Source organism: Hirundo rustica, chromosome 6, assembly GCF_015227805.2.
Source record: "Hirundo rustica isolate bHirRus1 chromosome 6, bHirRus1.pri.v3, whole genome shotgun sequence".
NCBI classification, from domain to species: domain Eukaryota; kingdom Metazoa; phylum Chordata; class Aves; order Passeriformes; family Hirundinidae; genus Hirundo; species Hirundo rustica.
In genome coordinates, this window is record NC_053455.1 from 3,350,205 (window position 1) to 3,373,915 (window position 23,711).

Consider the following 23,711-nt stretch of genomic DNA (forward strand, 5'->3'; position numbering starts at 1 on the left):
AGATGACCTCAGTTACTGCAGATCTGGGGGATTTTGGTGGAAGTGCAGCATCTCCCATGGATGTGTGGAGAAGCTGGTGGGTAGTGATGTGCTGCTGGGTCTTTGCACAGCAGGAGGAGTCCAGGTGCTGATTTTTCTGCCTCTGACAATAAAAATGGGTGCCCTCCACATAGCTCTGCGCATCGCCCAGATTGAGTGTCACATTCACAATCCAGGAAACGGCGAACAATGGGAACCTCTTCTGGGAGCTGCTGAGGAAGCCTCTTGAAAAACCTTCCTGCAAACCCAGAAATAGCCATCTCATGCTCTGTGGCCACTGACTCCAGGCTCACTGGAAGCAGCTGCCTAAGCGTGGATTGGATTTCTCTTTTGCTGTTGGCCGTCCAAGACATGAAAACCTCGGTGTTGTCCATCTCTAGAAACGCTTGATTGCCACCCAGGAACACCCAGTTCCTCTCTCCAGTCCCTAATGCTGCAGTATGTCACTTCACACGATCAAGGACCCCAACCTGAACTTTTCTTACAAATTCCTGTGTTTTTTTCCCCAGATACATCTGAGAGTGCAGTTCATTTCAGCCCTGCTGGGAGGCTTTGGAGGGTGTCCTTCAGATTTGGGCATCTGGTTAATGGTTGGACTTGATGATCTTAGAGGTCTTTTCCAACTTTAATGATCCTATGATTCCCTCTCTCAGTCATTTCTTGCTTGGGCAGATTATCTGAATGGGCTTTTGAGAACTTTTTATGGAAAACTGAAAACAAGGGCATAATAAAACAGTAATTTCAGAGCAGTTTGCTGACAACTGGGGCCCTTAAGTGCACTGACTTAGCATGGAGGGGCAATGATACCAAGCCTCCTGTGTGAGCATCCTCTTTGTCACTTGGAAGATCCTTGGACAATTTTTAAAACACTTCAAAGTTTTTAAACTGGTCCTCGTTGCTCAGGATAAGCTGTTGTCTCTTTCATAAGTTACACATCACTCATCTCACTCACTTCACCAAAATCACAATCAGCACAATCAGTCATGGAATCCTGGAATGGTTTGGATTGGAAGGGGCCTCACAGGTAATCTGGTTACACCCCCCTGCCATGGCCATGGACACCTTCCGTTAGCCCAGGGTGCTCCAAGCCTCATCCAGCCTGGCCTTGGACACTTCCAGGGATCCAGGGGCAGCCACAGCTGCTCTGGGCACCCTGTGCCAGGGCCTCAGCACCCTCACAGCCAGGAATTCCTTCCCAATATCCCATCCATCCCTGCCCTCTGGCAGTGGAAGCTATTCCCTGTGTCCTGTCCCTCCATCCCTTGTCCCCAGTCCCTCTCCAGCTCTCCTGGAGCCCCTTCAGGCCCTGCCAGGGGCTCTGAGCTCTCCCTGGAGCCTTCTCCTCTCCAGGTGAACATTCCCAGCTCTCCCAGCCTGGCTCCAGCCCCTGGAGCATCTCTGTGGCTTCCTCTGGACACTTCACTGGGGTTGTGAAATGAGCTGTATATAGTAACAGGAGGAGAACCCAGTTTCAAAGTGAAATGGTTTGTCGTGGATGGGTTTGGTTGTTTTTTGGGCTCCTTCAAGCGCCTGAGAGTTGCTTGGCATTACGAGTGTTCCTTGAAGACATATCACCTGGTGAGACCCACACGTTCTTTTCCTGTGCTGGCAGCTGCTCTTGGCCATCCCTCTCCGCAGGGGTGGTGTTTCAAAACTGGAATCTTCTGGCCCAGAATTCTGTTTACAAAGATCAAAACTGGAATTAAAACCCCTGCAGTTTGGTCCTTCGGGGTTTGTAAATGCAGGCACCGGTGTGCTACTCATGTTTTTTGTCTGTCCCTGCCTTTGTCCATCTGGTCTGGCTTTACATTTGGAAAACCGTGGCTGTTCCCAGGAAATCATGACCATGAGCCTGGCTGGTGGTTGAAATAGCCCCTTCATCCCTCAGGAGGCAGGTTCAGAGTAAAGGCAGGAAGGTCCCTCGTGCAGTGCAGCGTTAGAGGTGGATCCACCACCGCTGCGCATGGTGGCAATTAACAGTTTGCAGGGATCCAGCAGTGATTAAGCAGATTTGTGACGCAGAAACCCCTTAATAGCTTAATAAATTGACAACCTTCACATCTGTTTCCAGCCAGAAAGCCCCAGATTCGGGGATGGTGTTGGTCCTATTCATAGTGCGAGCGCAGGTTTCAGTCTTGGAAGCAGGACTCGACTATATTCGGAGCTGGATTTATCCACAGGCATCAGCTGGGCTGTCTAGCAGCAAAATCCTGTCAGTTAAGTAATCCCTCAGTAGAAGGTAGTTTCACATCCCACCTTCATTCAGCTTCTCATCCAGGAAAATTTCCCATAGTAAAAGTTGGGATTTTCTGCTTTGGAGGTACCAACAGCTCCCATCCCTTCCCAGTGCAGAGCTGCTCAGTTGTTTTCTTGCCTCATCTCCAGGAGGAGATGGCAGTTCAATGGGCAGGACAGGGATTTTGGGGGACTCCAAGTCAGCAAGGGGGAGATTCTAACTTTGGGGCTTTCTCTGTGCTCGGGTTTGCCAATAGCTGTGACATTTCCACAGAGCAGTGAAATCCTTGTGATGGGAAGCACCAGGCCCCCCTGAAGCAGCATCCAGGGGAATTAATGAGGCTCTCATGTGATTAGTGCCTGCCACCCACCACAGGCACCGTGTCAGGAGCCCGGGATGTGGGATCCCAAAACGCATCCTAATCTCAGCTGCCCCGGAGTGCTTGTTGTGGCAGTAAAGGATGAGATATCCCAGATGGCCAGGAGTGCGTGGGAGCAGGTGAGGGGCTGAGCTGGGGGCTCCTGTGCTCAGGGAGAGGGTGGAGAGGGGCTTTGGGGTGTTGCAGCCCCTCTGCCCCTGCCCACAGGCAGCTCCAGCTTTCCCTCTCCAGATCCCTCTGTTTTCTGCCAGATAGGATTAAGCCTGACCTTCCGCCCCATCTCGGAGAGAGCCAAACCTCTTTCAGATCTAATTATTTTCCATTTTTGTTTAATTGTGCACATCCTGCTGCTGGCTGTGAAGGAGACCAGCTCCTGCCTGGGCCGGGGCAGGAAGGACACCCAGCCCTTCATCAGCCACAGGCTTTTGGGTCAGCGCTCCATCTTTTGGGGTTGTGGTTTAAACCCCCAAATCTCTTGGAGGTCCAAGGCAAAGTTCCCAGGAAGCAGCTCTGTGTTTCTCCAGTGGGGACCTTCACGCTCAGCTCTCCCCCATGTGAGGAGGAGGAGTCCAGCCATGGCCACCTGCCTCCCTCCTCCTCCTCCTCCTCCTCCTCCTCTCCTGCACCTTGTTTACACCAGGCTCTGCTTTTTCTGTGTGTATTTTGCTCCTGTGTTGAAGTGGCACCAACTTTTTTGAGCAGCGCATTGCAGGCCTTTTTTTTTTTTTAATGATCTTTGATTTCTCAGTTTATCTGAGCTGCTACAAAATCCCAGCTGGTGCCAGGCTGGGGTTTGGCTGTGCCAGCCTGGAAGTGCCGCTGAGCCACCGTGAGAGCAATGATAAAATACCGGGCTGTGACATCCCTCTCTGCAGGAGGATGGGGGAAAATAAAACATGTTTTCAACTCACCAGGCAGCTGACTAAGAGAGAGGGGACAGATAAATCAGATTCATCCCAACAGGAAGCCTTGCCTGGAGCAGGGACATCTGCATATGGAAAACACGGATACGCTCTGGTGGGTCTTGAGTCCTGCTACGCTCGTGTGTCCTTTACAGCATCGCTTATGCCCAGTGTTGCTTTCCCAGATCCCGTTTTTTTTAGCACCAAAACAACCTCACAGCATTCCCACGGGCACAGGAGCACACCCAGAGTACCAGGAGTCCCCTCTGCTGCAGTGCAGCAGTTCCTTCTCCAGCGAAGCTGCGCCGCGTCGTGCCCCTCGCTCCTTTCGGCACAGGACAGCTCGGGCACGCCGTCGCTGGAGGGGGACGTCTGTGGAGAAGTAAATACCAGTGCAGAAAGTTCCAGGGAGAGTCGCCAGCGTTTCCAGCAAGCCATCTAGTGGCTTCCTGTTAAAACAGTTGCATGCCTTGGATCTCGGGAAGGTGACTCTGGAGGGGCGAGCGCCGCTCGCAGCGCTGTCGCGTCCGGAAACCCGTGTCCAGAGTTCGGTCCTAACTGGGAGAAGGTTCTGCTTTAACAGCCCTCTCCTGGGTCAGGGGTGGTGGGAGGGTTGGGTTAGCTGCTGGCTGGCAGCATGGGTCGTACAGAATCGTAGGATCATGGATCCACAAGGATCGTAGAGTCCAGCTCCTGGGTCACAGAACATCCTGAGCTGGGTATTGGTTCGCTTTTGTGCCTTCCCAGGTGCAAGCCTGATGAATGATCCTACAGGTGGAGATCGGGATCTGCTTTTCAGTGGTGAGGGTTCAGTCACCCTGGCTCAAAAACACAGAGAGGCTGTAGGGATAATCAGCGATTTAGAGCAGCTTCCTGTGGAGAATGGATTGAAGACAGCAGACAGGGAGAGAGAACGTAAAGTTTTGGGTTTGGTTTTTTTTTTCAGCATTTCACCTGATGTTCAGTGTGTTCAAAGCAAGGAGGAGGGAGTGTTCTCCACCACATGGTGCAGCTGTGGCTCCTGCAGCACAGCCTAAGACAGGGGCTGAAAGTTTGAAGGCTTTACAGAGGGTTTTGGTCAGCACCGGAGGAGAGACTTCCCTGGGGCTGGAAAGTGTCAGTTGGCTGGTCTGGGTGGATTTGGTAGATGTTTGGAGTTTGTATCAGCTCTTCTGAGAAACCTCTGGTGATGGAGATCTCACAGTGTCCTAGGCCATCCTGCCCTACAGAAGGCAGTTTCATCATGTCCAGCCTCATTCATCTCTGCTGCAGTTCACAGAATCATGGAATTGTTTAGGTTGGAAAAGCCCTCCAAGATCATTGAGCCCAACCATTCCCCCAGCACTGCCAAGGCCAGCCCTGACCCGTGTCCCAGGGGCCACATCCGCACAGCTGTTAAATCCCTCCAGGGATGGGGACTCCACCGTTTCCCGGGGCAGCAGCAGATGTGGAGAGCAGCTTGTCCATGCCGGTGTTCACCTCTCAGCCCGGGGTCAGCCTGGCTGGTACAGCTTTTCTGTGCAACGCGGTGTCTGGCTGATGTGGTGCTTCCCAAGCCGGGCTCGTGTGCACAGCTGTTTGTTCCCAGCTGCATGCAGCTGTCTGCACCTGCACCGTGCAGATGTTCTTTCACGTCTCTCCAGGTCTCATGGAAGTGCAGAATATCCTGAGCTGGAAGGGGACCCTCAAGGATCATCGAGTCCAACTCCAAGCACAGGGCAGTCCAACAATCCCACCCCATGCTCGAGAGCACTGTCCAAATTCTCCTGGAACTCTGGCAGGCCGGTGCTGTGACCAGTCCTGGGGAGCCTGGTCAGTGCCCCAGCACCCTCTGGGGGAAGAACCTTTCCCTGATCTCCAGCCTAAACCTCCCCTGACACAGCTTCGTGCCGCCCCTTCGAGTCCTCAGCACTGTTTGACCTCTAGTCCGGTTTCCAGGAGCGTTTTCCTACCTTTGAGCACGATGCCTGCGCGCTGATCGCGTTTGTCACATCACCCTCACCACCAGTGACGAGCTGGGTGGTGTCCGGCCGGGACAGCTCTCCTTGCCCAGCACATCCTCCCAGCCTGACAGTGAAGCAGCACCAGCAGCTCCCTCCATACGTTTTTTGGCTGAGTTGTGTGCCCACATTAGAGCAGTTCCTCCCTGCTGTGCTGCCGGGGGAGCCATGTGCAGCAGCGCTTAATGAATATCAAGATACACAGCTCTGCCTGTTCCTCCAGCTATTCACAGGCCAGTTGCTCCGTTGCAGAAGGAAATCAAATTGCTCTTGACAAATGGGTGTCGGCAGTCACTTATCATCTTGTTATCTTCTAAGTGCTTACAAACAGGTTGTTTCATTATTTGTTCCATCGGTTTTCCAGGAGTTCGTGTTAAGTGACCAGTTTGTAATTCCCTGGCTTTTCCTTCTGCATATTTAGATCCAACCCCTAGGTTTCCTTTTTTTTTTTCTTTTTTTTTTTTTCTTTTTTTTTTCCCTGGTCTTCTAAAACTTGTGTTTGCTGTGATCTGACAGAGGAACAGGAGCTCTGGGGCTGCTCCAGCTGAGCCTTCCCCTCCTTGCCTTTGGGGCTGGTGGATGCACCAGCACCCTGGTTGGATGATTGTGTTCCTGCTGGAAAGCTTCCTCCCTCTGTGGTTCTCACCTGTGTCATCTCCTTTGAATCTTGACCTTTTCAATTTTCCAGCCGAGTTCTTTTGAAAGGTCAGCTTTATCCTCTGAGTGCTTTTGTGTGGTATTTTCTGTAATCTGCAACGATATAGAAAATTTGGGTTAAACCGCGACTTCGGTTAAAATAAGCACAGCAGCAGTGGAGTAGAGTTGGGCGTAGTTTGGTTTTTTCAGGGATTTTCAGGAGCACCTGGTAACTTTTGGCATCCAGTTTGGCACGCTTTGCCCTGACAATGGTTTTGGGGGGCGGTGACGCCCTTGCCAGGGAGATGCTCTCTGGTGGTTTGAGTGTCTCTTCTGCTGTGAGATAGGGTCAGGAGAAAAGCAAAGCAGGCCCAAACTTAAAAGTATAAAGGTGGATTTATTAACAAACACCGGAAGAAGAGAATGAAAATCAAAATTAAACTTCTCAAAACCCTTCCCCATGGCAGGCTCCTGCCGTGGTACCACACCTGTGGAAATCCCTTTGGCGTGTTGTATTTACCCTGCCAGGACCCGGTTATTTCTTTATTAGCTCTGTTTTTCAATTTCTCAATCATCTCCTTTCTTTTTTCCTTCCCCTCCCCTCTTCCCTCCGCAGGAATCATCAACCAGTGGCAACAGGAATCCAAGGATAAAGCGATCTCCCTCTTGTTAACCCACCTGCCTTTACTGAAGCCCGGCAACATCGAGGCGAAGGTCGAGTACATGAAACTCTTGCCCAAGATCCTGGCGCACTCCATCGAGCACAACCAGCACATCGAGGAGAGCAGGCAGCTGCTGTCCTACGCCTTGATCCACCCCGCCACCTCCCTGGAGGACAGGAGCGCCCTGGCCATGTGGCTGAACCACCTGGAGGACCGCACGTCGGGGGGCTTCGGCGGGCAGGGCCGCGGCCGCTCGGACTCGCTGGACTACGGGCAGGCTCACTACTATCACCAAAGACAGAACTCCGACGACAAACTCAACGGGTGGCAGAGCTCCCGGGACTCCGGCATCAGCGTCAGCGCCTGCAGCTGGCAGGACAAGAACCTGGCCTGCGAGAACGGCCACCTGCCCCTCTACTCCTCCTCCTCCGTCCCCACCACCATCAACACCATCGGCACTAGCACAAGCACCAGTGAGTACCCGCGGGGGGCTCCGGGGACGCGTCCCGCTAGGAGTTACCGCTTTGGCGTGCTTGGCAGAGGGGCTGAGCTCATCTGGGCCATAGAAAACTCCTTTTTTTGATTTGTTTTTTTTATTTATTTTTCCTTCTTTTTTCTTTCCTCGCCTTGCTTTTTTTTAAAATTTCCTGCTCGCCTTGTTGGTTTTTTGGGGTTTTTTTTCCCCTCTAGAGCTGTGGGATTTTAAAGACCTGGGAGCTGGAGAGGAGGGAAAAACAGCAAAGAGTAACAAAAAGATACAATTTTTTTTAGGGCAAAAACGCGTTAATGAAGGGAACCCCTTGTATGTCATGTAGCTTTGTGCAGATTCACAGTTCATGTTTCAAGGGTGCCCAAAGCAAGCAGGAACCTGATGCTTCATGTCTAAAAGAGAGCTGGAGGCAAGTCCAAAAGTATACTGAGGACTTTCTGAGAAGAAATGGGATTGGGACCCTGAGTGCAGGGATAAGTTTTGGAAGCAGAACTGGAATCCACCAGCTTGAGGGTATCTGAAAACGTTCCCTTGCGTTTGCAGCGCGGAGGTGTGAGGCTGGTGGTGATTGAGGAGTTCAGATGGACAGTCCTCAGGGTTTTCTGGGAGAGCCGGGTGGTTCTTCCCCCATGGAGACCTTGCCAGGCTTTGATGGGTGGTGCAGAGCCCAGCCCAAGGCTTGGACACATGCGGAGCCCCGTGACTGGAGATCTGTCTAAGGCTGGTTTTTGTGTCAAGCTGCAGCTGTAACTGGTGTTCAAGGCAGCCACTGGTACCTGTGAGCCTTTCCTGGGAGAGCAGGAATGCAGCATCCTCTCGGCGGGACTCAGAAGCTCCCCTGCCCACCCACTCACTCTGTGGAGGGCTGTCACACCCTTGGGTGACTGCCACCGGGCCACCTGCGGGGCTGCGTGTCCTCCCTCACTCTGGGATATTCAGGAGTTGCTCCAAGGTGCTTCATGAGCATCTCCTAGAAATCAGGGATGCAGAGAGCACTTCGGGGAAGAGAGGCTTCTTGTGGCAGCAGCCCTGGTTTGTCTGTCAGAGTGTGGAAAGCCACAATTAAATAGCTAAAAGCTTTAAAATGGTCACTCAAGGCTTCTGGGCTTTTCTCTCTCCTGCAAGAATTGCCTTTTTTTTTTTTTTAAGTGGTGTTTCAAATCAACAGCAATGCCAAGCACAGCTCTGGGTTTATTGCTGTGGCGCCCTGGTCCCTGCCTCTCCTGTGTCCATCCTTGCGGGCACATGGGGATTTAGCAGAACGGTCTCAGCTTCTCCACAGGCTCTAAACCACCATTCCCATCCAATCCCCTGTCTGTGAATCCCCCAGCTCCTGCTGCTGTGGGATTGTGTGGCGTTCAGCTTCTCTGAGAGCCAGACCCTGTGCTGTGGAGCTGTTCCTGGCTGACTGAGCTGCATGGGAAAGGTCTAACAAGGAGGCAGGGTGAGAAAAACCCCGTTAACTGACTTCAGTCTGTTAAACTTCTCCAAGGATTATTCTTTTGGGGGGGTTTTCCGTGTGTTTTTTGCATGCCTGGTGGTTCAGAGGCTTTGCACACCGTGGAAGCAGTGGGAAGAGAGGCTGCAGAAGGGCTCTGGTTCCTCATGTCAGGACCTGGAAGCAGGGAGGTGTGGTGGGTGCAGCACATTGATCTCTGGCAGCGGCTGGAACTTCGCAAGATGCGTTAGGTCTTGAAGGACCCTTTGCACAAACCCCCTGGTGGTTTTTGGAGCCTTTCTGTGCTCAGACTTCGCTCTCAGCAGAGGCACTGAGCCACCTCTTGCCCGTTGTCGTCCCCAAGTATTGGCACAAGATGCCAAAACCGAGGCAACAGCCGAACTGCTCAGCGGTGCCTGAGCTGCTGCAGTGCTGGGGGTTTTCCTGAATTCTCCCAGGATTCGGTGTGTTCAGCAGCAACAGGAACACCTGTGGGTGTGCCAACAGCCCTGCACCTTACGTTTTACTTGAATTCCTCCTCAGTCTCTGCCATTTGCTTGGCTGCATCATCCTCTGCTAGTGATGGTTTAGGCCCACGTGTTAAGCTGTTGTAACTCCTGCAGACATATTTTGGTGGCACCATGCTCAGACAGCCGGGGGCTGAGCTGGAGGTGACCCAACCACACTTCATGTGTCAGTTCATAAACTTCCTTAACACAATATTTGGCTTGGGCAAAAGCCTAGTAAGTCCACAGATAGATGCTAAAAAATAAACACTGCTGTCAGCCTTTGTCCCAGCCCCTTGCCTCAATCGATATGTTTATTAATCTTTTATTCCAAAGCAAAGCCCTCAGCTCCTTCGTGTTTCTTTAGGTTTTTGTGTTGTTATTAGCTTTAAGTTGTCCCTCTTACTCTGAGGAGTTTGTCTGTGCATTAATCCAGCAACACCCTGCAGGGCACAACCTTCCCCGACCCATCCCTGCAAAGGCACTGCCTGTTCCTCCCACCAGAATGGGGCAGAGTCTTTCCCAGAGCAGCGATGTGATCCTGCCTGAGCTACGTTCTTCTGGTGCTGTGGCACGGTCGGGTTTAAGGCTGGCAGTGATGTGATCCTGCCTGAGCTGCGTTCTTCTGGTGCTGTGGCACGATCGGGTTTAAGGCTGGCAGTGATGTGATCCTGCCTGAGCTGCGTTCTTCTGGTGCTGTGGCACGATCGGGTTTAAGGCTGGCAGTGATGTGATCCTGCCTGAGCTACGTTCTTCTGGTGCTGTGGCACGATCGGGTTTAAGGCTGGCAGTGATGTGATCTATCCTGAGCTATGTTCTTCTGGTGCTGTGGCACAATCAGGTTTAAGGCTGGCAGTGATGTGATCCTGCCTGAGCTGCGTTCTTCTGGTGCTGTGGCACGATCGGGTTTAAGGCTGGCAGTGATGTCATCTTGCCTGAGCTACGTTCTTCTGGTGCTGTGGCACGGTCGGGTTTAAGGCTGGCAGTGATGTGATCTTGCCTGAGCTGCGTTCTTCTGGTGCTGTGGCACGATCGGGTTTAAGGCTGGCACGGCACAGGGCTTCAATATGGGTGGGTGGAGCTCATGTGATGTTTTGCTTTGTGCCGTCCTTGACTCTGAGTGAACCTAGACTCCAGCTTGGAGGTTTGGTTCAGGACTGGTTCATCTCCAGCTCTCCCATAGCTGCACTGACAGGGGTTAGCCGGGGTTTAGCCAGGGCTTGGGCAGGTGTTGCAGGAGGTGAGTCTGGAGTGTTCCGAAGGAGTCACTCTGGATTTACCACAGCGGTGGTGTCCCAGGGGTGGGACCAGTGTCCTGAGTGATGAATTTGAGTCTGGAATGATCAGAGGATGCAGACTCACCCCATACAATGGAAGCTGGCCCAGAGAAGCTGTGGCTGTCTCATCCTTGGAGGTGTTCAAGGCCAGGCTGGATGAGTTTTCAGTCTGGTCTAATGGAAGGTGTCTGGCCCGTGGCAGGGGAGCGGAACCAGATGGGCTTTAAAGTCCCTTCCAACCCAAACCATTCTGGGATTCTGTGGTGTTCGTGTGCTCCTTCCCATCCACTGCATCAGCAATTCCTGCAAAGCTTGAGGTGCAGCTTTAAACCGAGCTTTAGCATGCTGGGAGTCCAGACAGCCTTGCCCTGGGCAGGGAGGAGGCTGGAGCTGGGGGACGGGCTGAAGCCTGGGCTCCTGGCTCTGTGGCCAGGTCAGGCAGCGGTTGCAAAATGTTGGGGTTGCACAACGCCTTCGTGACGGAGCCACGGCCTGGAAACTCTGAAAGGACAGAGGGAAGCAGCTTGTTTCCAAAGTGTGGGGGCTCCAGCTCCTTCCCTACCCCTGTAAGCGGCTCCGCCCGAGCAGGGTGTGATGGCACGACAGGATTTGTTCCCAGGTGGAAGCACAGCTTAGCCCTGCGTTTTCCAGCCTCTTGGAAGGGAATCTGCGCGGAGGCAGGGCAGGGCCTGTCGTTAGCTGTGCTGAGGTGGAGGATTGCAGGTACCGTGGTCTCGTTTGGGCCGTAAAGTCAGTGAGGGATAGAAGCGGTCCGAGACCTTGCCAGGGAATATCCCGCAGAGCAGGAGTCCCAGGCGTTGGCACTGTGTTCAGACTGGAGGGATGTGGCACTCTTTGGTGTCTCAGTGGCACTGCACTCCTGGGTTCCCCTCAGAGGGAGCACAGAGATCCCTGGACCAGCAAAGCTTTTGCCAGTCTGGAGCCACCCTTGTGCTCCTGCACAGATGGGAAGGATCCCGGGTGCTCAGGCCTGCTGCACCCTTCCCATGGGAGTCCCTGCCAGAAAACTGGTGGTGTTGGTCTACAAGGAGAAGGAGAGCGAGCAGAGCAAGGGAGGAGGAGCACTCACCTGGACAAATTTCTTGTCCTGAAAAAGAAAAATCTCCAGCTTGTCCTAGAGCTGAAGAGAAGTAGATCAGGGTTCTTGCTCCCGTGCACCCCAGCCCAGGTTCAAACTGACAGAGGGCAGGGTTAAACTGGATATTGGGAGGAAATTGGGATGGAGAGGCACAGGGTGCCCAGGGAAGCTGTGGCTGCCCCATCCCTGGAAGTGTCCAAGGCCAGACTGGGCAGGACTGAAGCAACCTGGGCTAGTGGAAGGTGTCCCTGCCCATGGCAGGGGATGGTACCAGATGATCTCTAAGGTTCTGTGATCCTGCCCTGCAGGCAGTTCTGCAGCTGCTGGGCTGTGTGTCAGAACCTGGCTTGTGCGTGTGACACGGCTTGCAGGATTTTGCCATTCCAGTTACGGCATCCCCAGTGAGGGGGCAGATGAACGTGCTGGAGCTCTCCCCGAGTCATCACGGGATTGAGGTGGAACCAAAAGCACCAAGAAAGCTTCATTTGCCATGGACAGCGTGTGGGTTTCCTGACCCTCCCTCCCCTACCCTACAGCAGCTCGCTGCCCACCACTGGAGACAGGCCTGCTGCCATACCCCTGAACTGAGCTGGGTGATAACTGCGTGTGTGCACCCACAGGAACCACCCTGAACTGTGCCGGGTTGATGGGCAGCTGGAAAACTGTTGTCCTCTGAGTAGATTTCAGCAGCACCTGAAGGGAGGGCATTGTGTGTCCTCAGCCTGTGTTTGCCTCCCCCATTTGCTCCCATGCAGACTTAGCAAAACATGTCATGAGAAAAATGAAAAAGCCTTCGTGAGGTTACAGCAGTGAGGCAAACGAATGTCCTGTTCTTGCCGGGGGTGGATTAGCTTTCGGAATTGCCTTCAGAAAATTGTTCCTCGGTTGGCCTTGCTGAGACTTGGCGCTCCGGCACTCATCCTGCCAGCTGGGGACACCTCTCCTGTCTGCTTTGCTTCTCTCTGACCGATAGACTGAGAAAGGCTCCTTGGCCTTTATTACACTCGAGCTTCTCAGTGGTGGCAGACAAGGGCATTTGTTGTCTTGCTCATGCCCTCTAGTGTCACACACAACGGGCAGAGAACACTTCCAGAAGTCTCACGCGTTGTCAAATTCCCAGTGAAACAAAATCTTGCTAATCCTGTAGGCTGAACTCGGAATTGTTGTATGAGAAGATCAGGTGTGAGCAGAGTTACTTGCTGAAATCCATGTACGTCAGTACAGCAGCAAACAGGACTGTGAGTGAGAACAACATAGAGTCATGGAATCACTTAGGCTGGGAAAGGCCTTTAAGATCATCAAGTCCATCCCTAATCTTCTACTCCAGCACTGAACAGCAGATACAGATTTTCTGCCCCCTCTCTAAATTCAAAGCTCTTTGTCCCTGGGAGGCACAGATGCTCTGCAGACCATCACTCAGCCAGTGAGATGAGTGGTCACCCACCTCATCCTGGAGGCCATCAAGCACTGGAGGTGGAAGTGGTGGTGGTGGAGAGCAGGAGCAATGTCCTTTTGAAGTGTCAGCAATGCTGGGAAGGATCTGCTGCTGCTCATGAGCGTGTTTTATAGCCAGTGTCCCTTCCTGCTCTAACCTTGAGACTTCAGGTTAGCTGCCCCTGCTCATTTGGATCCTCCTCTGAGCCTGTTTGGCACGTTCCCTTCACTTCTCTGCTCCCAAAGGATCTCTTTTCTCACTGTGTTCTTGGCTGAGTGACAAAGCTCCTTGTGATGCTGAGGTCCCACCTTCAGTCACCTCCACAGGGTCTCTAGACTGACACCCAAGCTCACGGGCCAGGTTCATCTGTTGTCTCCAAACATCCAAACCTGCACTGGAAAGGAAGAAGAGGCGGATTCACAGCGTGATTTAGAGTAACCCATCAGCCGCTGAAGAACACTCAGCCGGGATATCTGGAAGGGTGATTCTCCTGTCGTGCTCGTTCAGGACTTGCAGACCACAGGTAGCTTTGCTCGTAGGGGTGCCCATCCTTGCAGCCATGGGGCAGAAGTCTCTTGCCAGCAGCTGTTGGCTCTCGGGGCGTGCAGGTGGCCCTGGGGGATGTGGATGGATCGCTCTGGGAGACATGGATGGCTCAAGGGGGGTTCCAATGCCTCTGGCAGGGTATGGGTGGCTCAGGGAGGGTGTGGATAGCTCTGGGGGGATACAGATGGCTCTGTGGGGATGAGGTTAGCAAGGCAGAGCTGATGTTACCTGAAGCATCAGACAGCACAGAGACAGAGCAGGGTCCTCGCTGCCATGCCTGCTCTGCTCTCACTCAGGAACAAGTGACAGCACGGGGCATATGTGCAGCCTGCAGCTTTTGGGCTGTGCTGATCCTGCTGTAGCAGGGCGTGGAGCAGGAGGGATCCTGGCTTGCCAGGCAGTGAGTGAGCAGGCGGTGGAGGGAACACGTTTCCCATGGGTGTGCTCTGGCAAGTGGATTTTCACATGGGCAGCAGGATAGATCTTGTGGCTGTGCCTCTGCTTGACCCCCATCAGCCACGATGCTTGGAGAGGTGTCACCAAAAGGCAGAAGCAGGGTGTCCCAAAGGAAAGAGGAGAGCAGACCTCACGGCTGGGTGCAGTGGTGACTTGCACCAGGTGGTGATGCCATGGGTGGCTGATGACCATGTGTGGTCAGTGCAGACACGTGTGAGGGCTCCTGAACCAGCCCTTCTGACACCAAAGGATGCTTCCAGGCACTTGCAGTGATCCCTGTGCTCTGGGCTCCTTAGCCCTCGCAGGCTGCCCTGTGTTGGGTGAGCCATGGAGCAGGTGGTGGTCGGTGTGCGTGGATGGGGAGGAGGAGAGGGAGCGCTGGGTGCCAGCCAGAGACAGGTGGCTGTCCCCAGGGTGGGCATGTCACACGTGTGTCCTCTGGGATCGCACAGCTCATTCCTCCTTTATGCAAGGTTTGGTCTGTGCTCACACACGGAAAGAGCATGAAGCTGTGTCGGGGGAGGTTTAGGCTGGGTATCAGGAAAGGGCTGTTCCCCCAGAGGGTGGCTGGCTGCTGGAATAGGCTTCCCAGGAAAGTGGTCACGGCCCCAAGCCTGACAGAGGTCAAGAAGTGTTTGAACACTCTCAGGCACGGGATGGATCCTTGGGACGTCCTCTGCAAGGCCTGGATTCAGTGATCCTTATGGGTCCCTTCCAGCTGCGCATCTTCCGTGATTCTCTTACAGAGCACTGCTCCCAAATTCACATCCCCTGCTCGCAGAGCGATGGCTCCGCAGCTTCCTGGCTGGAACGAGGCCCCCTGATGTGGGGATCTATTCCAGCAGCAGCCAGGGCTGTCCCCCGCTCTCAGCCGGTGAAATCCCAGTGCAACCAGCGACTGTAGGTGCTCAGGGCAGGGACTGCCTGCCGTGGGTTTGCTGCTGATGTGGTGCTTGTCCCTTGGTGGGAGGGTGGGACGCTGTCCTCGACGTGCGAGTTGGGGCGGGGGGGGATGGAAGTTTGTGGCTCTGATGCCACCTCCACTTTCCTTGCAGCAGTGTGGGTGTCTCAGGGATGGATGTTGGAAGCAGCAGCAATGGTTTTGTGTGTATCCTGCAGCCCCTGGGATTCCTGTCGCCAGTGCATGGCGCTTCTGACCTGGAAGCGGCGCAGAAGCCGCCAGGGCAGCTGGTGGATGCTCTCCGGGTTGTGGAGCAAAGTCAGACAGCCCCAGTAATTCTCTCAGACCCCTGGGCAGTCTCCTCTCTCTGGGAGGTTTCGTTGATGGATGGACCCTCCTAGACCTGGGTGTGTTTTCCCAGCTGCCCTGGTGCCTGTTGGATGCAGGCACAGACCGCAGCGAGCCGTGGTCGCGCCGTGCGCGGGAGCTTGCTGCTCTCCCGAGGGAAGCTTTGCTTTTCCCGTCACCCCATGAGCACCTGTGGGTTCCTGTCTGCACTTTGCACCACCCCTGGAGGGGACTGAGGGCTCCATCTGGGAGCCGGGGATGTTCCTCAGCACCTCCACTATTAACTTACATCCCTTAAGGGCCTTATGAGTGATTCCCTCCTCAAACCTTTCTTGCTTCTCCCTGACCTCCTCTCAGCACCGGCATTCCCCAGCCTTCTCTCAAAGCATCGCTGAGATCACATTTGTGATGTTTTCCTGAGAATCTTCACGCACCAAGAAACCCCTGGAGAGAATCCCCTTCCCGTTGCTCATCCTTCGAATCCGTGCAACCCCGGGCTTTGGCAAGGAGAGGGATGGGAGGAGATGAGCTCTTCTTCCCCCCACCGTCACACAGCATCTGCAGAGCAGTGGCAGGAGGGGTGGGAGTGCTGTGCTTTGGGTTCATCCAGAGCGTCTCCAGCCTCCTTCCCCGCTGCACTGGGACTTGCTGTGTTCTCCTGACTCACTAACACGCTGCTGTTTAATTAACTTTTGACTTCTGGTTTAAAAGGAGCAGTGCACAAAATAGTTATTTACTTCATTTGGAAATTCTTTTATTCGTTACCATAATTATAGCTTCCTTCCCCCCCCCCTTTTTTTTTTCTTTTTTCTTTTTTCTTTTTTCTTTTTTTTTTTGGATATTTTAATTAGCAGGGGAAGGGAGGGAGGGAGGGGGAATATTTGCTGCTCTCCTTGTGGTTATCACATCCTTCAAATTACTAAAAGAGGCTGGGATAATAGGTCTGGTGATTATATATAGGCACCATCTGCTCTGTGGCTGCTTCCTATCAAAGTGCAGTTAGGAGAGTGCAAGGAGGATATTTTCTCTCCAGCTATATTAAGACTGTTTCCATCTCGGCTCCAAAGCAAAGCTCTCTGCATGCAAATGGATCAGAAGCGCTGTAATCAATGGCTCTGTTTTGGCAGCCTCGAAGCCGTTTTGTTTTTCGGGGTTGTTGTTGTTTTTTTCTTTAATTTTTGTTTTATTTTCCCCTCAAGTTTTGCTGTTCCCATCCGTTATGCGATTTTATTTCAGGCTGGTAGTTGTGCATTCGATGTTTCCTTGTAACCATAGTCCCCCCGATTGCTGAGCAATGCGGTCTCGTGTTAGCGGGCGCGGGGAGCTGTGCCATGACTCCGATGCGAGGCAATAGCTGAGCAATCAGGAATGTTTTGGAGGATGATGAAGGCAGATTTTTAGGATGCGCCCGCTGTGGGTATGTAGAGGAGGTGGAAAGCTGAGCTGGGTTCATTTGGAGCGGTGACGGGAAGGAATTAGTACTTGGTTCATGATACCAACGCTGCCTGTCCCGTCGCTGCTGGGGATCGTTGGGGGAGCATTGCAGGAGCTCAGGGGCTGGGAGTCGTGGGATTTTAGAATTCCAGACTGATCTGTGTCAGGAGGGACCTTAAAGAACATCCAGTTCCACCCCCTGCCGTGGGCAGGGACACCTTCCACTAGCCCAGGTTGCTCCAACCCCATCCAACCCGGCCTTGGACACTTCCAGGGATCCAGGGGCAGCCACAGCTTCTCTGGGCACCCTGTGCCAGGGCCTCAGCACCCTCCCAGGGAACAATTCCTTCCCAATCTCCAGTTTGACCCTTCCCTCTGTCAGTGAGACGCCATTCCCCCTGTCATGAGGTGTCCCTGATGGGCACCATCTTTCGCATCCTCTCCTGTGGGGAACTGGACACTGCCTTTGTCCCTTGGTGGCCTCAGAGACCCTGCAGGCCTCTCTTTTCTCCTGGAGCTGGTAAGATTTTACGCTTTTGGAAGAGATAGAGGAGAAGGAATAAGACATGGCCAGCCCAGGTGGAAGGGGAAGGTGCTCGGGGTGGAGTGTGTGAGTTCCCAAGAGGTGAAGGCCCAAGGAAAGTTGAAACACTGAGCATTTGTCCTGCAAAATTTGTGCCATGGTGCCTACAAGAGAGGGGGATTAGGTGGCTTTTGTGGATGAGTGAAAGTGGCTAAAAAGAGCTAAGGGAGGAGAAAATGCAAAGTGAGTTGGGAAGGATGGAAGAGGTTGCAGGCCTGTTCCGGTCTGGGTGATGACTGTGGGATGTACCTCACACAAGACACTCGTTTTCCTCACGTATTTTGTCACTGCTAAAGACACTCTGCCTCCCTGCTCTCCCTCCACAGCTTTTTAATGACTCCAGGGATTCTTGGATCCCCGTTTCTTGGGGCAATTCCAGAGGTTTCACATTCACCCCCTTCACCTGCCCGCTTTAAGTCCCTTGGTTTCTCACTCCCGGTCTTCCACAGGTTGCACGTTGCTGGGTGCAGGATGCACATCCTCCCGAAACGGTGGAGGGGTTTCTGCGTCTGGAATGTGACGTGCGGTGGAAGCTGATGGTGCTGGAAGCCTCCTCAGACCAGGGATTGAGGCAGTGGGGAGCCCTGGCTGCTGCTTGAGCCAAGGAGATGTTCTTGGACGCCCCTTTTGGGTGGAGAAGGACTTTGGGAAGGAGAATTTCTGCATCCCAGGGCTGTTTATGTGGCTTCATTCGTGAGCAGGGGAGGAATTTCTCCCAGGAGCCCACAGCAAAAGCTATTTTCTGGGATAATTAGGGAGGCTTGGTTCAGCACAGCAGCATTTGATATTAATGGACCGGGACTCCCCAGGGACAAACACTGATTTTCTGTGGTTTGTGTATAGATCTAGAAGAAAAAAAGGCATTTATTGGTCTGGACATTGGGGCATTGTGTTTACCCCAAGGGACTCGTGGTTTAGGGCAGCACCTCCTTCCAACATACCCCTAATCCTCCATCCCCACCCATTCCCACCTCCCTGAGTCACCATTCCATGCATTCTTCTGGCTGTGAGTTAAATCCTGCTTGGATTCACATCTATTCTCTCTTGCTCCCACCTTGCTGGATGCTCTAGTGGGAAGCAAGGACCTTTCAGTAACGTAGAAAGGGCTCGTAAAGAAGAGAAAAAGGGATTTCTTGCATGGGCTCATAGTGATAGGACAAGGGGGAAGGCTTTTAAATTAAAAGAGGGGAGATTTAGATGAATTTAAAGAGGAAGTTTTTCCCTGTGAGGGTGTTGAGGCCCTGGCACAGGGTGCCCAGAGAAGCTGTGGCTGCCCCTGGATCCCTGGAAGTGTCCAAGGCTGGACAGGGCTTGGAGCAGCCTGGGAGAGTGGAAGGTGTCCCTGCCATGGCAGGGGGTGGAACTGGATGTTCTTTCAGGTCCCTCCCAACCCAGACCATCCCGGGATTCCATGAAGGAGCTTGAAAGCAGCTCCTGCTGCTTGGTGGGACGAGCTGGGCTTCCGTGCAGAAACACATCCCGTGGGATTGCTGGAGCCACCAGGGTCCGGATTTGCACATCTTTAGATGCAGCCCCGCTCCTGCTGCCGCACAAACGAGTAAATACCAGCCACAGCAGTTCCTGCTGGAGCCAAACAGCAGCTCCACGTGTGTTTGTGCCACGCAGGGGATTTCAAAACCCCCCTGGGAGGAGGGTTCCTTCCCCGCTGCGCCTGGATGGGGCCTGGCGTGCGCTGCTCGCAGGGAGCAGCAACAAACGGGTTCTTGTTTCTCTGTCCAGTTTCCTGAACAGGAAACTCTGGTTGAAAACGCCATTTCTTAAAAAAGGTTCGCTTGACTGTCTTTTCTGCAGTCTGTGCTTCTTCCCATTTCTCTGCTGCAGGCAGCACTCTGCTTGTAGGGTTTTTTTTCTTTTTAATACCACTGATTTCCTAATGCCACCATTTCCCTTATACCCAGTGGCTTCTTGGATTTAGGACCCCGAATTTCACCCCTTCGTGGGTTCTATCTGCCCACGGTTCAGAGGCCAGGACATGGATTATCCAGCTCTTACAAAGTCACAGCCACAGAACACAGGGACATTAAAGGGGAAAAAAAAAAAGGCACAAAGAAGAGGCTCCAAGGTTTAGGGGATGTTGAGCCGAAAAATGTCCCGTCAGGTCCTGCCCTGGCCGTGCTGGAGCTGCCTGGGGCAGCGTGGGGAGCGGGTGAATGAGGTGCCCAGGAAGGAGGCTGGGTGCCAGCTGGGCAGTGTGACCCACCGGCAGCGCTTTCCAAGGGTTCCCGGCAAAGGAAGGCTGGAAAAGCCCTGGGCATTGCTCTGCCAGCACGGGGAAGCCTTCCTGCAGGAGAGGATGTGCCGTGACTGGGGTAGCAAGGAGGAGGCAGAGGGGAGCCCTGAGCTGAACTCGGGGTTTGCTTTGTCACGGGATTGCTCCGTGCTCCCTCCCCGTGGGGGAGCTTCCGGGCTGCGCAAAACCTTGCGTGGATTGAAAACATCCCCACTTTTGGGGTCAGGCTGCTGTTCCAGGTACCAACAGACCAGGAGAGGAGCCGGATGTGGTCAGATGCTGCCCGAGCATGCACCAAAAACGGCTCTGCGACCAAGAAGTGCCGCTTTTAGATAAAAAAGCAACAAAAGAAAATCCCAAAGAGTTCAGCACGCACCTTGCAGCGCTTTCTCCTTTCTGCAGGCACGGGGAAGGTGTTATTTGGAATTGTAACCTGATGTGTGGACCCTGGGGCGTGGAGGGGACTGGAGACGTTCTGAATACTCCCGGTGCTGGGTTTGGTTCTCCCTGGCAGCTCTCACACGTGTGTCCTTGCAAGGAGTTTTTGCAGCACTCCAAACCAGGTTTCACGGAGGGCAGAGGGAGAGTGAGCCCCTTGTCGGCCGTCCCACGCTGCGTGGAGGAAGGTCTGCCTGCAAAGCCGCTCTAATTACAGGAATGGGCGGCTTTTCCCTTCTCAGGCTGAAAAAAAATTGGCCCAAAACCCTGAGAAACCACAACACAAATGTCTGACGCTGTTCCACATGGTCCTCAGCGAACAAAAACCCTCTTGAAATCAGCCCTTGCCTCCCAAAATAGGCAGCACCACTTCAAAAGGGAAGAGAGGGGGAGAAAAAAAAAACCAAAAAAAAAACCCCAAAGCCAAGGCTTCAGGGGGTGAGAGCACTTGCAGCCTCAGAGTTTCTCTCAGTGCGTTGTGGTGCCTGCCAGCCCAGCCAGGGTTTGGTCTGAGATAAATCTGGATTTGCCTGGGGGGAGGGTGGTGCCACAGGGATGCTCCCAGCGTGGTCAGCAGCCGCCTCCTGTGATGCGGAGCTTTGTTGCCATCACTCCTTCTCCAGCCTCTACTTTTGGTTTGGGTTTTGTTCTTTTTTTTTTTTACCTGGGACTATCACCCTGAGCTTGATCCCAGCGTGGAGGTCGTGGAGAAGTTTCTTGCAAGGAAACCTGGCCTGGTGTGGGCTGAGCACAACCCTGGCTGCTCAGAGCAGCATTCGGAGAGGCAGCCATGCCCAGCCACCTCCTGGGAGCTTGTCCAGCCCCAGAATAACATCTTAGATTTCCTTTGGAAATTAAAGCTTAGTATTTTTGTTGTAAAAGAAAAGGAGGCTTGAGCGTAAGGTGATCAAACTCACACTTGGTTTCCTTCTGCTGAAGTCAAAGCCCACGTGGATCATTTATTTTATCCAGCAGCAGCCCTGGATTCACCTTGGACCATCCAAAAAGCACACAGACTGGTGAAATTCAGGTCAGGACCTACAATAAACAGATGTTTTGGAAATAATTAGCCAACATCCTCTTTATTTCAAGAAACTGAGGGTGTGACCACAAGAAGCAGCATTAATAAATATTATTAATAAATATAATAAATGTGGGCATTTATTATCCCCTGGAAAGTAAAAGAGGGGTGCCATCACAGGATTCTCAGCGTTTTTAGGGCTGGTGGAAATGGGTGAGAGATTTTGCGAGGAACCACGTCATCACCAGTGTCTGGTACAGCCAGAAGGCAGACCCTAGAGTTAGGCCAGTGCTGAAAGCCCTTAAATCATCTCAGTCTGGTCCCCAGGGCAGCTGGGGGGGTTTCAAAGAGCTGGGGGCTTCTGCAGAGGGATCATCCCTGCTGCACCTCGGGGGGTTGTGTGAACCGACTCACAGCTCAGCAAAGACCCGGCGCAGTAAAACGCGTTCTCTGGAGCGGTTCTCTCGGGTCCAGCGTTGCGCTGTCTCAGGGAAGGAAGCGGAGCTGATTTTTATCTGTTGCACTGGATGGTTTCTAATTGTCCCTGGCCATCCTTTGGAGTTCGTTATTCCTCCTTCAGCCGACACCGGCTTCTAATTAGGGGACGTGAAATGAAGACGGAAGAGCGGCAGTTTGCAGGGGTTTTGCTGCTCGTGAAGGAATCTGGGCTGGATTTGTGCCAAAAACACGCTCTCGTGTGCAGGGTTTTGGCGGGGAGAGGGGGGTGTGAGCGCTGCTGGGTACCAGGGTCCGCACACACCCTGTAGGAGCTGGATTAGCAGGGCAGCCCTTCGCCTCCTGGAGAGGGACAATTAATTAACCTCAGTCCTCCTCGAGATTTCTCCTGCATCCCTCCTTCATCTGAGGGGCACAAATATTTCCTGAACCAGTTTTTCCTACAGCAAATCCAGGGTGGATTCTCTCCCCGTGGCAGAGTGACCATGGCTGGGGGCAGCAGGCACAGAAGGGCTCTGGGTGGCGTGGAGCCGATGCTCAGCCCTGATGATGAATTTTAACCAATTTATCCAATTTTTTTCCCTATAATTCCCCCTGTATTTTGGGGGTTTTAAATCCTAAATAATTTTTTTTCCTCCTGGGAGGATTTTTTTTAGGGGTACAATCGCAAAGCCAAGAGCTGAAAAAGCTTGGCCAAGACCTTGTGAAATCCATCTATTTCCCCATCCGGATGCATCACATCACAGCTTTAGGAATCATAACGCTGCTCTGGAAGCAATCTCAGGATCTCATTGACATCCTTTTCTGCCAAGAGACTTCTGGAAGATGTTTGTGTAGTTTTTCAATGGGAAGGGAACAGATTCTTCCCCATAAGCCACCCCAGTTGCTTCCCTGCGGAGCGTGGTGTCGGTGTTACGTGTTGGCACAAGAAAACCCTTTCAGAAGTAGGAATTATTTCAACATTACAGAAATCCACAGGTTTTTTTGGCCTCAGCCAGCAGCTGCCTGTGGTACCAGCTGCTTTTTGCAGGTGGTTAATAAATGCAAATGTGCTCTGGTGTTTCTCTCTCCCCTCCTTTTGTAACCCCACTGCTGCCTCATTTTCATCCCGCTCCTGGTCAGCAAGATGGCTTTGATGGTGGGTTTTCCCCCAGGCTTGAGCTGGGAATTAAGCCTGGCTTAACCTTTGCAGCACAGTGCACCTGGCTGGGGTTTTTCCACCAAGACTCATTTATATTAAATAATAACATGGACAGGAGTCTGAGTGGTTTGGGTGAACTGCTGTAAATGCAGAAAAAAAGGGGATTAAGGAGCTTTAGGGCTTTGGTGCTTTAGATGGAAAAGCCTTGAGAACAATGAATTTCCCCCAGGTTTTATGCAGTTTAAAAATTTGGTTTGGAAAGAAAAATTGAAAAGTTTTTGCTTCTGTTCCTTGTGGGCTGAAAGATCATTCTGACCCCTCTGCCCTCAGATTTTCCTGGAGCGGGGAAATTTTCCCTGGTTTGCATCCTAAATCTGTACATTAAATTACATCCACTGTGTTTATGGTTAAACCACTAGTTTAGTGGCTCTTGAGTGACGGAATTTGAATTTTGTTAAGCAAGCAGAACAATCTTTTAATACTTTTTTCAGTGCTTAAAACACAGATTGTCCTTGGAAGTGTTTAAGGGCAGGTTGGCCAGGGCTTGGAGCAGCCTGGTCTAGTGGTAGATGTCCCTGCTCGTGGCAGGGGGTTGGAATGAGATCTGGGAGGTCCTTTCCAAAGCAACCCATCCCGTGATCCTGGGATTTTAGTAGGACTCAACAAGGCTGAGACATTCCTATGGATGGGAAGTACCCTTGCAATGATTTGGGGAGATGTGTGAGTGCTCCTGCTTCGGGGTACAAGCCAAAGGGAGGACAGAGCTGCGTCCCGTGGGTTTCTGCGGGGACATGCCCATCCTGGGGAGTTTTACTCTCCAGAATTGCTCGACTGATGGTTTTTCCTTAGAGATGGAATCCATGCAGCACCTTTCCTTGAGCAGCCCAGCGTGGCTCGTGTGACCCCATCTCCTCGCAGGTACTCCCGTCCTTTTTGCTTCCCAGGAGGCAAAGCAGAGAGCTCAGGGTGGAGCTCAGGGCTGCTGCAAAGCCATCAGCGAGGCACCGTGGCCAACCACCGCCACACATTTTATAATT

General features: G+C 52.9%; 1 protein-coding gene across 2 annotated transcripts in view; it reads left to right on the top strand.

The window, feature by feature from the left end:
- The window catches only part of SAMD4A (sterile alpha motif domain containing 4A), a 97,718-nt gene that overhangs the window by 54,721 nt on the left and 19,286 nt on the right, over positions 1 to 23,711 (top strand). For both annotated transcript variants that reach the window (XR_005701201.2, XM_040066093.2), the window contains exon 3: positions 6,809 to 7,327. Coding sequence is in view for 1 of the 2 variants with exons in the window: in XM_040066093.2 (XP_039922027.1) it covers positions 6,809 to 7,327 (519 nt within the window). In the remaining variant the exon portion in view is untranslated. The remainder of the gene's footprint in view (positions 1 to 6,808; positions 7,328 to 23,711) is intronic.